This window comes from Fusarium falciforme, chromosome 8, assembly GCF_026873545.1.
Source record: "Fusarium falciforme chromosome 8, complete sequence".
NCBI classification, from domain to species: Eukaryota; Fungi; Ascomycota; class Sordariomycetes; order Hypocreales; family Nectriaceae; genus Fusarium; species Fusarium falciforme.
Genome location: NC_070551.1, coordinates 794,880 through 806,678, shown reverse-complemented (window position 1 = coordinate 806,678; position 11,799 = coordinate 794,880). Strand labels below are relative to the sequence as shown.

General features: G+C 51.1%; 4 protein-coding genes across 4 annotated transcripts; 3 read left to right on the top strand and 1 right to left on the bottom strand.

The window, feature by feature from the left end:
* Positions 1-789: 789 nt before the first annotated feature.
* NCS54_01008600 (Hypothetical protein) lies at positions 790-1,497 on the top strand (the record flags this gene model as incomplete). The annotated part of the gene is made up of 1 exon (XM_053155407.1): positions 790-1,497. The coding sequence occupies one exon, from the start codon at positions 790-792 to the stop codon at positions 1,495-1,497; it is 708 nt and encodes a 235-aa protein (XP_053011382.1).
* A 732-nt stretch (positions 1,498-2,229) lies between these two features.
* Positions 2,230-3,874, top strand: NCS54_01008500 (Zn(2)-C6 fungal-type domain-containing protein; the record flags this gene model as incomplete). The annotated part of the gene is made up of 2 exons (XM_053155406.1): positions 2,230-2,279; positions 2,341-3,874. The coding sequence occupies 2 exons, from the start codon at positions 2,230-2,232 to the stop codon at positions 3,872-3,874; spliced, it is 1,584 nt and encodes a 527-aa protein (XP_053011381.1).
* Positions 3,875-7,530: 3,656 nt separating this feature from the next.
* NCS54_01008400 (Carboxylic ester hydrolase) lies at positions 7,531-9,177 on the top strand (the record flags this gene model as incomplete). The annotated part of the gene is made up of 2 exons (XM_053155405.1): positions 7,531-9,120; positions 9,172-9,177. The coding sequence occupies 2 exons, from the start codon at positions 7,531-7,533 to the stop codon at positions 9,175-9,177; spliced, it is 1,596 nt and encodes a 531-aa protein (XP_053011380.1).
* A 609-nt stretch (positions 9,178-9,786) lies between these two features.
* Positions 9,787-11,260, bottom strand: NCS54_01008300 (Hypothetical protein; the record flags this gene model as incomplete). Its single annotated transcript, XM_053155404.1, has 4 exons — positions 9,787-10,284; positions 10,333-10,704; positions 10,760-10,906; positions 10,958-11,260. The coding sequence occupies 4 exons, from the start codon at positions 11,258-11,260 to the stop codon at positions 9,787-9,789; spliced, it is 1,320 nt and encodes a 439-aa protein (XP_053011379.1).
* Positions 11,261-11,799: the final 539 nt, after the last annotated feature.

Genomic DNA, 11,799 nt, shown 5'->3' with positions numbered 1-11,799 from the left:
CATGGGCGACCCCTTGCCATTTGAGACCCATTACGGCGTGCTTGATCTCTTGCCAGAGGAGGCCCATATCGGCAACCAAGACCCCCTTGATTAATGCTTTGACCTTGATATCGGAGACTTGGTCAACCAAACACTCAGCTCTGCTGTGCAGGGTTCCCAAACTGCGCCAGATAACACAGCCAATACCTCTAATCAGCACTCACCACCTCGTCTGACTGAGTTGTTACATATACCTTCGGCACTCATAGACTACTTCTTTAAAGAAGTAATCAAGCTGTACTGTACTTGGGACAATAGCTTCAACTCACTACGCATCATGATTGGAAGGATGTGGCAATCTTCCGGGGCGCTTTATCACACCATGTAGAGCATGGGAGCCATCTGCCTATCAGAGAGCTTTCCTCATCTTGCCTCTACAGCATCCGGAGAACGCTCTTGTGCTTTGGAATACCTGCAACAAAACTCAACATCCCCTTCATGCAAGGAGGAGCAAGCCCTGGCCACCTTCTTATTCGGCCACAGCTCGAGCTGGTTTGACCCGCACGACCTGGCAGCCGACAAGCTCCAAGAGGCCGAAAAATTATCTCATCGTGGTCCTTGCCGGATAGCGAGTTCAGCTGGTCATCCTTGGAGGAGGCATTGGATTTTTGGAAGATGCTTCTTGCCTTTACCACAAAGACGGCCGATGGAAAAGACCCAGGTCGGCAGACATGCGTCAGTCCTTCTCAACTGACTGACCGCACTTTTCCTCACGCTTGGAATGGAATTTCTCGCGAGATAGTCCAACTGATGACCGATGTAGGGCGGTTGGTATTTAGTGTGCGGACAAGTTTGCCAAACGTCCTCTTCGCTAATGAGCGTCATATCGACTTCTTTCGAGACACCTTGGAGAAGGCTGGTCGCCTGGAGCAGCAACTCCTCGCTTTTGTTGCGGCAGAGGCTTCACGCATTGTGGACCCTGGCGACCCCAACACCCCACCGACGCATTTCCAGCACATGGACGAAGCTTTTCGATACACGAGCCTTTTACAACTATACCGCGTCTTCCCAAAGTTGCTTGCGCGACGTTACAGGCCCTGGAACAAAGACGAGATCCTTCTACCACTAGAGGCTTCAAAAATCCCCACCAGGCGCGAAAGAAGTGCGTGGTTGACTTCTTTGGCCGCCCACGTCGTCCAGATCCCGCAAGAGATTCCTTTCGAGTCTCTTACGGGATGCATCCAACCATTCGTCATGATTGCAGTGTCAGGCGAACTCCGGTACAACGATCAAATCCCTGGTTCCGGACCGATACTCGGTGCGTCGATAGAGACAGCTCGCGCTCGAAGTTTTGTCAAATCGCGGTTGGCAGCTTACACACACGTCCTTCCTCTTCCCAAGGTTCAGCAGCATTACCAGCTCGTCAAGGACATCTGGACTGCCATCGACAACGGAGATGAGGATGTCTACTGGGTGGACGTAGCTTCACAGAAGAAACTCAGTCCTCTGATGGCGTGAATGCAGGTGTTTGATCATCTCTCTTTGCAAGTACACGTACATACCTCCTTGTTCGATGTGGCTCTTCCGGTCGACTCCCGGCGCTGGACTTGCCGGATTACGCAAGCAAATGCGAACGGCTCCTACATCTCTGTTGGTTTCCTTGTCAAAGTCGCTCGTCGATGGGGCGAATTGTGATGTTTCCAAATCAAATACGAAGAGACTCAAGGCTTTTTGTTCAAGTCGCAAGATGCCAAGAAAGACTGAGGTGAAGTGACCAGAGCGCAGCATTTCGGCCTGGTTGCCCTGTGTGTTCGGATTTACATTCCGAGACGTCAAGGCAGGTGGGGTTTCTCCAGGCTTTGGATAAACCTAGATAGCCACTTCTCATAGGGCTGTGATGGCTTTGTTGGCAGCCTAAACACAAAAACCGTCTTCCCGCTGGAGCCTATTTCCAATTATGATACTCTAAACAAGATTGAGATTCTTTGACCGTTACAGAAGTTCCTTCTCGTACGCGATGTCACCGAATCCTTCACTGTGGAGTCGTCTTGGCAGGCGTGCTTAACTTCCCATTGGCCACCTCGGACTCTAATTATCCTTTTCGTCCTCGCACTTTAAACTAGAAAATTAGCCGTCATGATTGGCTCGGCAGCTCAACTGGACCCCGAGCTCCGTCTCCGTCGCATATATACCCCTCGCTGTCGGCAGGGTCTCACAGGTTCGTTCGGACTCAACTGACACTTCAACGCCATGGCGCGAAAAGGCAGCCGCAAGGTCCGCACTGGATGCTTGACCTGCAAGTAAGTGATCTCTGTGCATTCTATGGCTGGAGGAGGTAGCTAACCACCGATCCCCTTCTAGAATACGCAAGGTCAAGTGTGACGAGGCCAAGCCATTTTGTCAGCGGTGTGAAAAGACTGGCCGGAAGTGTGATGGATATATGCAGCCATGGACCCCTAATCTGGATGACTCTCAACGGAGGGGTGACAGGTACATACTGCCATGGACCCCTGATCCCGCCGACTCTCGATCCCTTTACCAATACGGCGGAACCGAGGTCGAAGTGAGAGCCCTGCAGTTTTTCTGTGAAGTCGCAGGGCCATCACTTTCCGGGCCTATTGAGCCCTCATTCTGGACCAAGGTTGTCATGCAGATCTGCTGTTCTCAACCGGCTGTTAAACATTCCGTTATTGCAATCAGCTCCTTTTACGAAGAAGTAGAAGCTGAGGTCCAGTCCGGAAAGAAACCACAACATGCCGTCGCGCTGAAGCACTACAACACGGCAATACAAGAGCTGAAAAAAATGGATAACCAACCCTTGGTATTGTTGGTCTGTCTTCTTTTCGTCTGTATGGAACTCCTCCAATCGAACCAGGGATTGGCTGTCCAACATTGCAACCACGGCCTTGCCATATTAAAGCAGTGCATATCCGAGACCTGGGTGACGGAACACCTGGCACCCATGTTCAGACGACTATGTGCAGTCCCACTGTTCTTTGGCGGGGACTTTGCCAACTTCCCAGACCTGAATGTTCTGAAATATCCAATGCCGACAGAAGCAGACTTCTCTAGCTTTTCAGACGCTCAAGGTATGATTGACGATATTTTCAACCGTACGGTGCGCCTCGTTCGATGGGGCGAGGAGTACTGCGTCGGCGATTTGAGGCATAAGGAAGTAAATCCTCGCCTCCTCGAAGAACAAGAAAGAACCGAGGCGCTTCTGGCTCAATGGCAGACCCTGTTTGACAAGTGGGAAAGCAAGGCGGCACCATCAGCCGTGACGGATATCCAGAGAAGTTTCCTCGTCATGCGACACCAGACTTGTCAGATCTGGGCTCGAATGGCCTTTTGTCCCGAGGAGTCGGGCTACGACAAACACGTGGACAACTTCAAACGTATAGTTGAAGAGTCTGCACGTATCGAAACGAATCACAAACGCTCGCTGGTATTTTGCTTCGAAATGGCCTTCACACCAATGCTCTTCTCCATCGTGATGAAGTGTCGGGATTTGACCACACGTTTAGAAGCCCTACGGTTGATCAAGGTTCATGGAGTGCCAAAGGAGAGCCTCTGGGAGAGCCAGATAATGCATGCCATTGGACGACGGCTAATCGAAATCGAGCATGGTGCGATATTGGATGACCAGGGACAACTATCACCAATGCCGGTTGCATGTCCTGGGCTGCCACCAGAAGAACGAAGGATCCATCGGCTCATAGCAGAGCCTTCGGAAAGTGCTCAAGCTGGGGTATATGGGGGAAAAATACGAGGGACGAGGGTCAAGTTCTTTATGCGGACGCTTGAAGGCAAGGTCTTTCACCATTTGGAGCTCCTTGCAACGGATGAAGCACCCGCATCTTATAGGGCCGCTAGCTCACAAAGTCCTGAATCGTGAGCCCGAGACAACACGTCACTTGGAAGCCTCAAGCTATCTTCAGAACCTCAGACCAATTCCATCCCGGTAGACTTGATCTTGAGAAGTGCTTTTGCTCCCCATGTGTCTAGTTCTAGAAAGGGAAATAAATTTTAGCGTGTGTGAGTTTCGTCTCCGAGTTTGATGGTACAGGCTGTGAGTCATCAGTCAAGGTATTGGCTCGAATTTCGCCTGCAAAGGCAACTCTCCTCCCAGCTGTGCAACCTAAGGGGAGGCAAGGCCGTGATATGATGTAATGTAGGACAAGATGAGTCTGGTTGAAACGACGGTTGTGTCACTGGACTAGGCTTTTTCTCGGCTCTTACTATGGCTCATCCTATCACCTAGTGATGCATCATTCTATGATCTTATTCTCATACTTTCCTTAAATCCACTCTAGCCAAGGTCATCTAATCAGCCACGAGCCGAGGCTCTGCTGTGTAATGAATCAGATTCAGCCCCTCGTGACCTCGTACAACCAGCTGCTATTACAAAATGTCCCGTTTTGAGGGACTAATTTCATCTTTGAAAGTTGACCAACATATTTCTTAGTTCTTGTCCTCCAGGTTTCAAAGGCCCTCCATCGTCAACCGTATCAAGCAACCCAGGAAATTGAAATGACCGGCGATCACGGAAGTCTCAAACCACTGGCATATCATCCGACGCCACAGCTTGATGATGCAGGGTACGAATCGTCGGACTCTAATGTCCAGAGGGAGAACTCCGGTCACGTTGAAAATCAACGATGCAAGTCTTTGTCAGAAGAAGGCTGGGCCTTGGAGATTCTCTCTAGCTTCGCCAGCCTAATCTTGCTAGGAGGCATCATTTCCATCTTCTGCTATATGAAAGATAAACCACTCTCCGATTGGCGGTTTCCAACCTCACTCAACGCGACAATCTCCATCCTCACGACTGCTTGCGGCGCGGCGATAATGCACGGTGTCAGTACCTCTATTAGCCAGCTCAAATGGCTACACTTTGCAAGCGGCCATCGGAAACTATTTAGCCTCGAATCTTTTGATGAGGCCAGCCGAGGGCCCTATGGTTCAATCAAATTCCTATTCACCATTCGATGGAATCTCGCCACCATCGGCGCCCTGGTCACCATCTTTCGACTTGGGCTCGCACCTCTAGCTCAACAGGTCGTTAGCCTTGAACCACGCGACGTTGTCACACCGGACGACGGTGCAACCTTTGGATACGCGCATGCATATGATCGGAACAAGAGTTACGTCAACGCTGGCAAGTTACCGCAGCCCCTTTATAATAGACGGACGTTGCTAACATGTTCAAGCTCTACCGCCGGACACTTTGGTTCAATCCGCCATTCTTAGGGGCCTCTACAACTTCAACAGTCAGCCCAAGTTTACCTGTGGCGGGTCTTGTCGCTGGAATGGATCATACATCTCACTTGGCTTCAAGAGCGTATGCACAAATGTGATGGCTTATGCATTGAAACACCAACGCTGTGGCAGAACCAATGAACCTGGATCTCGTTCATGCAACTTGACCACCCCAGCAGGGCTGGGCCTTTCAACATGGTTCGCACCTACAGAAGGCCACACTACGTTCCAGATCAACACTACAGTTCCAGATTACATTGCTGAAGCTCTTGCTGAAGCTAATACCAGCTACCGTGACATGGAGGTCGCGAAACTGGCTATCTATCGAGCAACCGCAGATTTGTCCTTTTTCAATAGCTCTGGTGTCAACATAACCGACTGCACTCTCCAGCTCGCCGCATACGAGTACTAGAATGCTCAGGCAAATGGAAGCAGCTTTTCATTCGAGAGCATCCGTCAAGTCGATCTTACTGACGGGGACCATGATGAATGTGCAGGGGGTGGTGGGGGTTTTTTGGGTTGTTGGACATGGCAGGTGATGTCCAACGGATCAAAGATGGAGAACTCGCCAACACTGAGCTTCTCAGTAACTGAGATGGAGACGTTAAGTCGATTTTTCCTCTCAGCCACCTTCAAATCACGGTGGATTGAGGGATATGGTAATAATCCAAACCCTGGTTTACGTACTGTACTTGGAGGAGATGTGGACCTTTCTCAGGCCTTTCAACAGATGGCCATGAGCATGACTGATTATCTACCCAATGGACTTAGCAGGATGCCAGCCAGAGGAGACCGGATAGAGAGCAGGATCTTTGTCTCGATTCGATGGCATTGGCTGGTTGGGCCGGTCGCTATAGAGCTCGCTGGTCTGATCCTGACTGTCTTGACCATTGTTGGCAATAGGCGCAACGTCCCGTTATGGAAGTCATCAGTGCTGGCAGTCCTAGCCTGTCAACACGATGAGGAGGATAGTCTGATACGGGCCAAGGTCAGGAACATGCAAGAGATCATAAAAGTGGCGGAGAGCTCCGAGGTCCGGCTAGAATAAGCAACTTGGCTTCACTGACCATAGAATGAATGTAGAAATTTTGCAAACCAAATTCCGTTCTATTTTAAGTAATATATTTAAACTCTATCAAACGATGTATCAATTACCTGATTTTTCGTCATCTAATATGCCTCGGTAGCAACGATCACTTGTTTATGCTATCATTCTCCTAATAGCCCAAATAGTTAGATAAAAGACCTGCTCTGACGTGTAAATCCCCCTCAAGACAATTTGCAGCTCATAAACCCCTCACTTTATCCAGTCCTGAAAAGGAAGCAGTGATCTGGAGTGGGGACAAGCTATATTTGTTCCTATATCGATCCATCGGTCGGCAGCCTCGTTTGCCTCGGCCAAATGCAGCAACGAATGCGAGAAAAAGTGGGAGTCGAGAACTGGAAGGTCATCTCCCGACAAGGCCACGAAAGACGCCATGTTTAATTTCGAGCATGGGTGGTTCATCCTCGGTCACAGACAATTGAGTATTCTGCCATTTCCGGGACTCTTCCCAAGCTCCATATGTTCCGTCCTGCTCAAAATTGCTAGACTGTGGCCATGTTCAAATTGTTCAGGGGTGATGCTAATGCAGGCGCAAGAGGTCCAAGGCGGTAAAGGTGGTTGCTGATTGTTGGAAAGAAACATGATGGTGTCTGTCCCTGGCCCAAAAACCGTCCCGATTGGTTTGTTGGTAACGTCCTATGATCCTGGTGACTGGTCATATTGACCAACCCCCTCCTGCATGCCCTTCACTTCCAGGTCGAGAACGATGATCAGCCTTAGGTAAAAGGATGTAAGTATAGACGCGTCTCAAGCAGTCCAGATATCGAGAGTTGCGAAGGGCAAGGAATCAGCTGATAAGATCTATTGTCCCATCTCCCCGCTTTGGTCGTCCCAGAGCCCTTGCGTACTCACGTCACGATGGGTATCATTGTAGGACCCCTGATCTGGCCTCTCGGTCCTCGGACTCCAAAAATGATCCTTCCCCAGAAACTCCAGAGGATCTTATGTTGATCATGTATTGCGTTCGGGCGAAAGAGTCGCAAGTATATGGCTGCCGCCTGCATCCTAGTGGATCCTCTCGTTGGCAAGGATCTTGTGGATTTGTCCGAGCCAGGATGTATACCGCGATGTGAGCACGTTTTAAATAACCTGCTCAAACCCCGTCTTGTCCTTCGTGGCTCTTTAACTGCTCCGTACGCCCTTGGCTTTTGGGCATCCGCCAGCACGCCACGCTAGCTCTCGAACTCACAATGTTCCCCCCCACGCCCCCTTATCTCTCTTTAGCCCTTCTCTTGAGTGCTGCCCTAGTTGAAGCTGACGCAGAGCCATGTGCGCCAGACACCTTTACGTTTCCGGAAATCCTGGGCACAAAGCATGTCTTGACAACAGCATCAAAGGTGGAAGGCTACACTGGCTTTCCCAAGGTTAAACCAGAGTCATCAGAGATTGACAGCAAAGGCGTCAACTTTTGCAATGTCACTGTGTCGTACTCTCATCCGGGCGACCAAGACCTTGTCCACGCCCACGTGTGGCTACCCCTTTCTGGCTATAACAACCGACTAGTCGGGATTGGAGGTGGAGGTTGGATTGGTGGAGAGATTGGCGAGGACGTCATGTCAGCCCTCACCTACAAGGGATACGCAACGGCGGCCACGGATGCTGGCTACACGCATGACCCCTTGTCGACTGCCGAAGCTTGGCTGATGCCAAACCCAGGCAACGTCAACCAGACCCTCCTCACCAACTTCGCAAACCGTGCCGTGCACGAGGTGGCTATAATCGGCAAGCATATCGCGCAGGGCTACTATGGAAAGTTCCCTGCCTTTTCATACTGGTCTGGGTGCTCCACCGGCGGCCGTCAGGGCATCACCAGCGCCCTATTGTACCCTGATGACTTTGACGGCATCTTGACCAGCTGCCCAGGCGTCGAGTTCCCATCACTCTTGCTGGCTTTGTACTGGCCGCAGCTCGTCATGAACCAGTTGGGAGCTTACCCAGATGTCTGTCAATTTGATGCTCTGAAGGCCGCCGCCATTGAGGAATGCGACAAGTTGGACGGAGCGAAGGATGGCATCATCTCTCGTGACGATCTCTGCAAGTTCGACCCAAGCAGCGTTGTCGGCAAAGAATTCGAATCCGGGGGAGCCAAGTGCAATATTTCCAAGGAAGCGGCCGAGGTCCTGAAGGCCATGTTCCAAGGACCCCATGATGGAGAGGGAAATAGTTTGTTTCCAGGATCGACGCCAGGCACCACGGCCGGAGCACTTGCAGGCACAGTTTGCAAAGACGGAAAATGCGAGGGCGCGCCATTCTCAGTGGCGACTGACTGGATCCGACTGCTTGTTGAGAAGGATCCTTCTTTCGACCCCAAGACGCTCACATACGAGAAGTACTCGCGGCTTTTTCACGCCAGCCGACGCGATTACGACGGCATGTTTGGGGCCAACGATCCAGACTTCCAGTGGTTCCGCCGAGGCGACAAGAAGATGATTACCTGGCATAGCATCAACGACCAAGCCGTCACCATCAACGCCATGAGGCAGTTCTACGATACTGTGAGGGCTCTGGACAAGAGTCGAGGCGTCGACACGGCGTCTTACTACCGATACTTTGAGGTTCCTGGAGGAGAGCACTGTCTGACGCCAGCAGACGTGGGATACCCCCTGCATGCTCTGGATGCCCTGCGACATTGGGTAGAGGATGGTGTTGCACCCAAGACCCTCGAAACGACCCTTCTAGGGCAAGACGAGGATGGCGAGAAACCCCCACCTCTTTGTCAGTATCCACTTGCGAGGGTCAAGAAAGCCGGCAAGTTCACTTGCGTTCAACGGAAGCACCAGGTCGGTATGGATGAACTGTGACTGTTTTCGAAGCTAAAGTATCAAGAGCAGGCCTAGACATATGTGAGAGCGCTGGCGCGTGATTGCACAACCAACCCCACCCCTTGGACACCCTCTGGAAATGTCAACAGCCCCTGAGGCAAGGTTATGCCATCTCTTTACTTTCGATAGCAACGTGCTCTAGTTTTATTCTGCAGTTAATACTAACTACTTGACATATCCTTGCGTGTGAACTCCTGTACATGCATTCAGTGGCGTCTCCAAAAGAAGACATAGCGACAGTCGCAATGAACACAGTTGTTGATGCATGGCGGCATTACGACTTAATGCCGGAAATACCGTAGCCTGGTTCGTAAACTCCCATAAAGGAGTTTTATAGAACCAGAAAGGTCACCGGGTAATATGAGGATCTTCATTCAAAGATATATAAGTATCAAGGTCAAGATATGCGATAATCAAACACAGACAGCATGTGGAAAGGTGGGCTCGAGGCTATGGACAACACTAATGAACAGAGCTGTTTGCAGTTGGGATGACGTATCCCTCATGGGGGATCAAGGGCACTAAAACTACTTGTTGGTTCGCGTACTCATGGACGTAGGCATGTACGCTTCAATAATCTTCTCTCACACTCCAAGGTACTTGGCGAAGCCCCAATTAGGCTCACTAATACCTGGTCTTGATCAAGGGGAGTCGACCTTTAGCACCCTTCTCCTTGCCTGGAGTAGTAGCCATCATGGCCACCCTTGAACGCCCATCATCCGGCGCCTTGGATCCGCATGGGCAGGGCTCAGCAGGAGCTGGGTCACCGCCCGAAATCGTGACGCCGTTGACACACATCATGATGGCATCAGCAAACTGACCACCGTATATGATGTTTTGCTCCTTCCCGTCGACAATATCGAAGACGGTTAGTTGCTTCCCTTCTTTGTCGCCTGTACCCATGGTGCCCTTGGGAACCTCGATGTGCAGTCGCAGGCCCATGTGCTTGCGGATATCGCCTCTCACCCAAGTAAAGGTCCCAGCGGGAACGGGCTTGAGCTCCCCTGACCCGTCCTCAAGCTTGAATTTCTTGGATTCGAACGAATACATGTAGATGCCCACAGGGTTCGCAATCGAAACTCTGTTGCCGCCGCGAGCAAGCCCGTTGATGGAGACTCCGATCTACAGACAGTCAACTTCAAAGCCTCCAAGGAAAATGTGGTCACTGACCTGAGGGTCCGAGTGTCTCTGGGGTTGACCATACTTGGAACAGTTGCAGAGCTTGGTTTGATCAGTGATGTCGTTTCCATCCGAGTCTTTGCGAAGCACAGTCGCCTGGGCTGCGATATCAACCTCAGCTCCCAGGGTGTTGTTGGCCTGCGCGAGATGCATGATGCAGCCTGGGTTGGTGGTCTCGAAGCCTCCACTAGGGTCCCCAGGGACTTTGAGACTCTTGATGCCATTCCATTGGTTGTAGGGGTTGTAGTTGCCCTTGCTGTCCAGCATGTCCTCGAGGTTGATCTTGTCAGCATACTCTGGGTTGCATGCTTTGTAGATGGACAGCAGCTTGTCTTGGTCATGTTGAGCCAGGAAATCCCAGTACTAGAAGAGGATGCATGTTAGTCTTTGAGGCTGCATTGGATGGCGGCCATATTACCTCAGGACCTTCGCATGTAAACGTCACAGAAGTGATATCACCATCTTTGTTCTTCTTCACGGTCCATTCAAGGTACTCGTCGTGGAGATCACGGTTGGCATCTGCGTCCTTCCATCGGTCCACTTGATCGGGCCACTTAATCTCGACCTACAGCTATATGTTAGCCTCGTGACCTGTCGCACAGGTTGACATAAGTACCAATCGAGGGAAGCCAGACCAGGTGATGGCTGTTGGCTTCTGGCTGACGTTGAATGGAGTGAGCCGGCCGTTGAAGAATTGAGTCAGCGGTGTACGGTTGAAAATAGCACCCTCCTTGCCTGCCTGCAGCGGCTGGAAGACACCGTCCTCGTCCGTATAGCCAGCGTTGATCTCCTGGTTTATCCAAAACGAGATGGTGTCGGACCACTCTTGTCTTTGTTTCTCTGTGAGCCTGTCATCTTGGACGGGAAACCCGGGAGGGTCAAAGGAGGCAATGGTTTGAGAGGTGAAGTTTTCAGACATGGTGAGAGAGACGGTGATACACTTGAAGATGGAAGAGATGCTCAGGGAGTTGTATGGGGAGTTGTTGATTTCATATGAGGTCGGCTGGGCGCTTTATATGTCTAAATGCTGGGAATTTGCTTCTACTTCTCCGTCACTTGAAGGACACGGTAGCCCTAAACCTGGGGTGCTCATGCAATCATCACGAACTTTTCGTGTGAATCCAACATTTCGATGCACCAATGTCCGAATCTAGCACTTTCAAAATTGACGCGGCAGCTCTTGAAGCCAGAGGCTGGCTGAACCTGAAGATCGGCGTGAGATTGGCGGCAGCTGAAAATGCGAGTCTCAGGAGCCCCGCAAACACAAGATACACTTATTGGACCATTAGATGCTCAGCCTTTGAGCAGAAGATGGTAACGCCCAATCATAGACTATGGGAACGCAAAAGTGAGACATGCGCCAAGGAAGTCGGGAACGCCGGTTGAGGTCATGGCTGGGACGGCCCGCATGGGGCTGAGGATGGTTTACGTCGACTATGGTGCAGTAGCGTGCCGTTT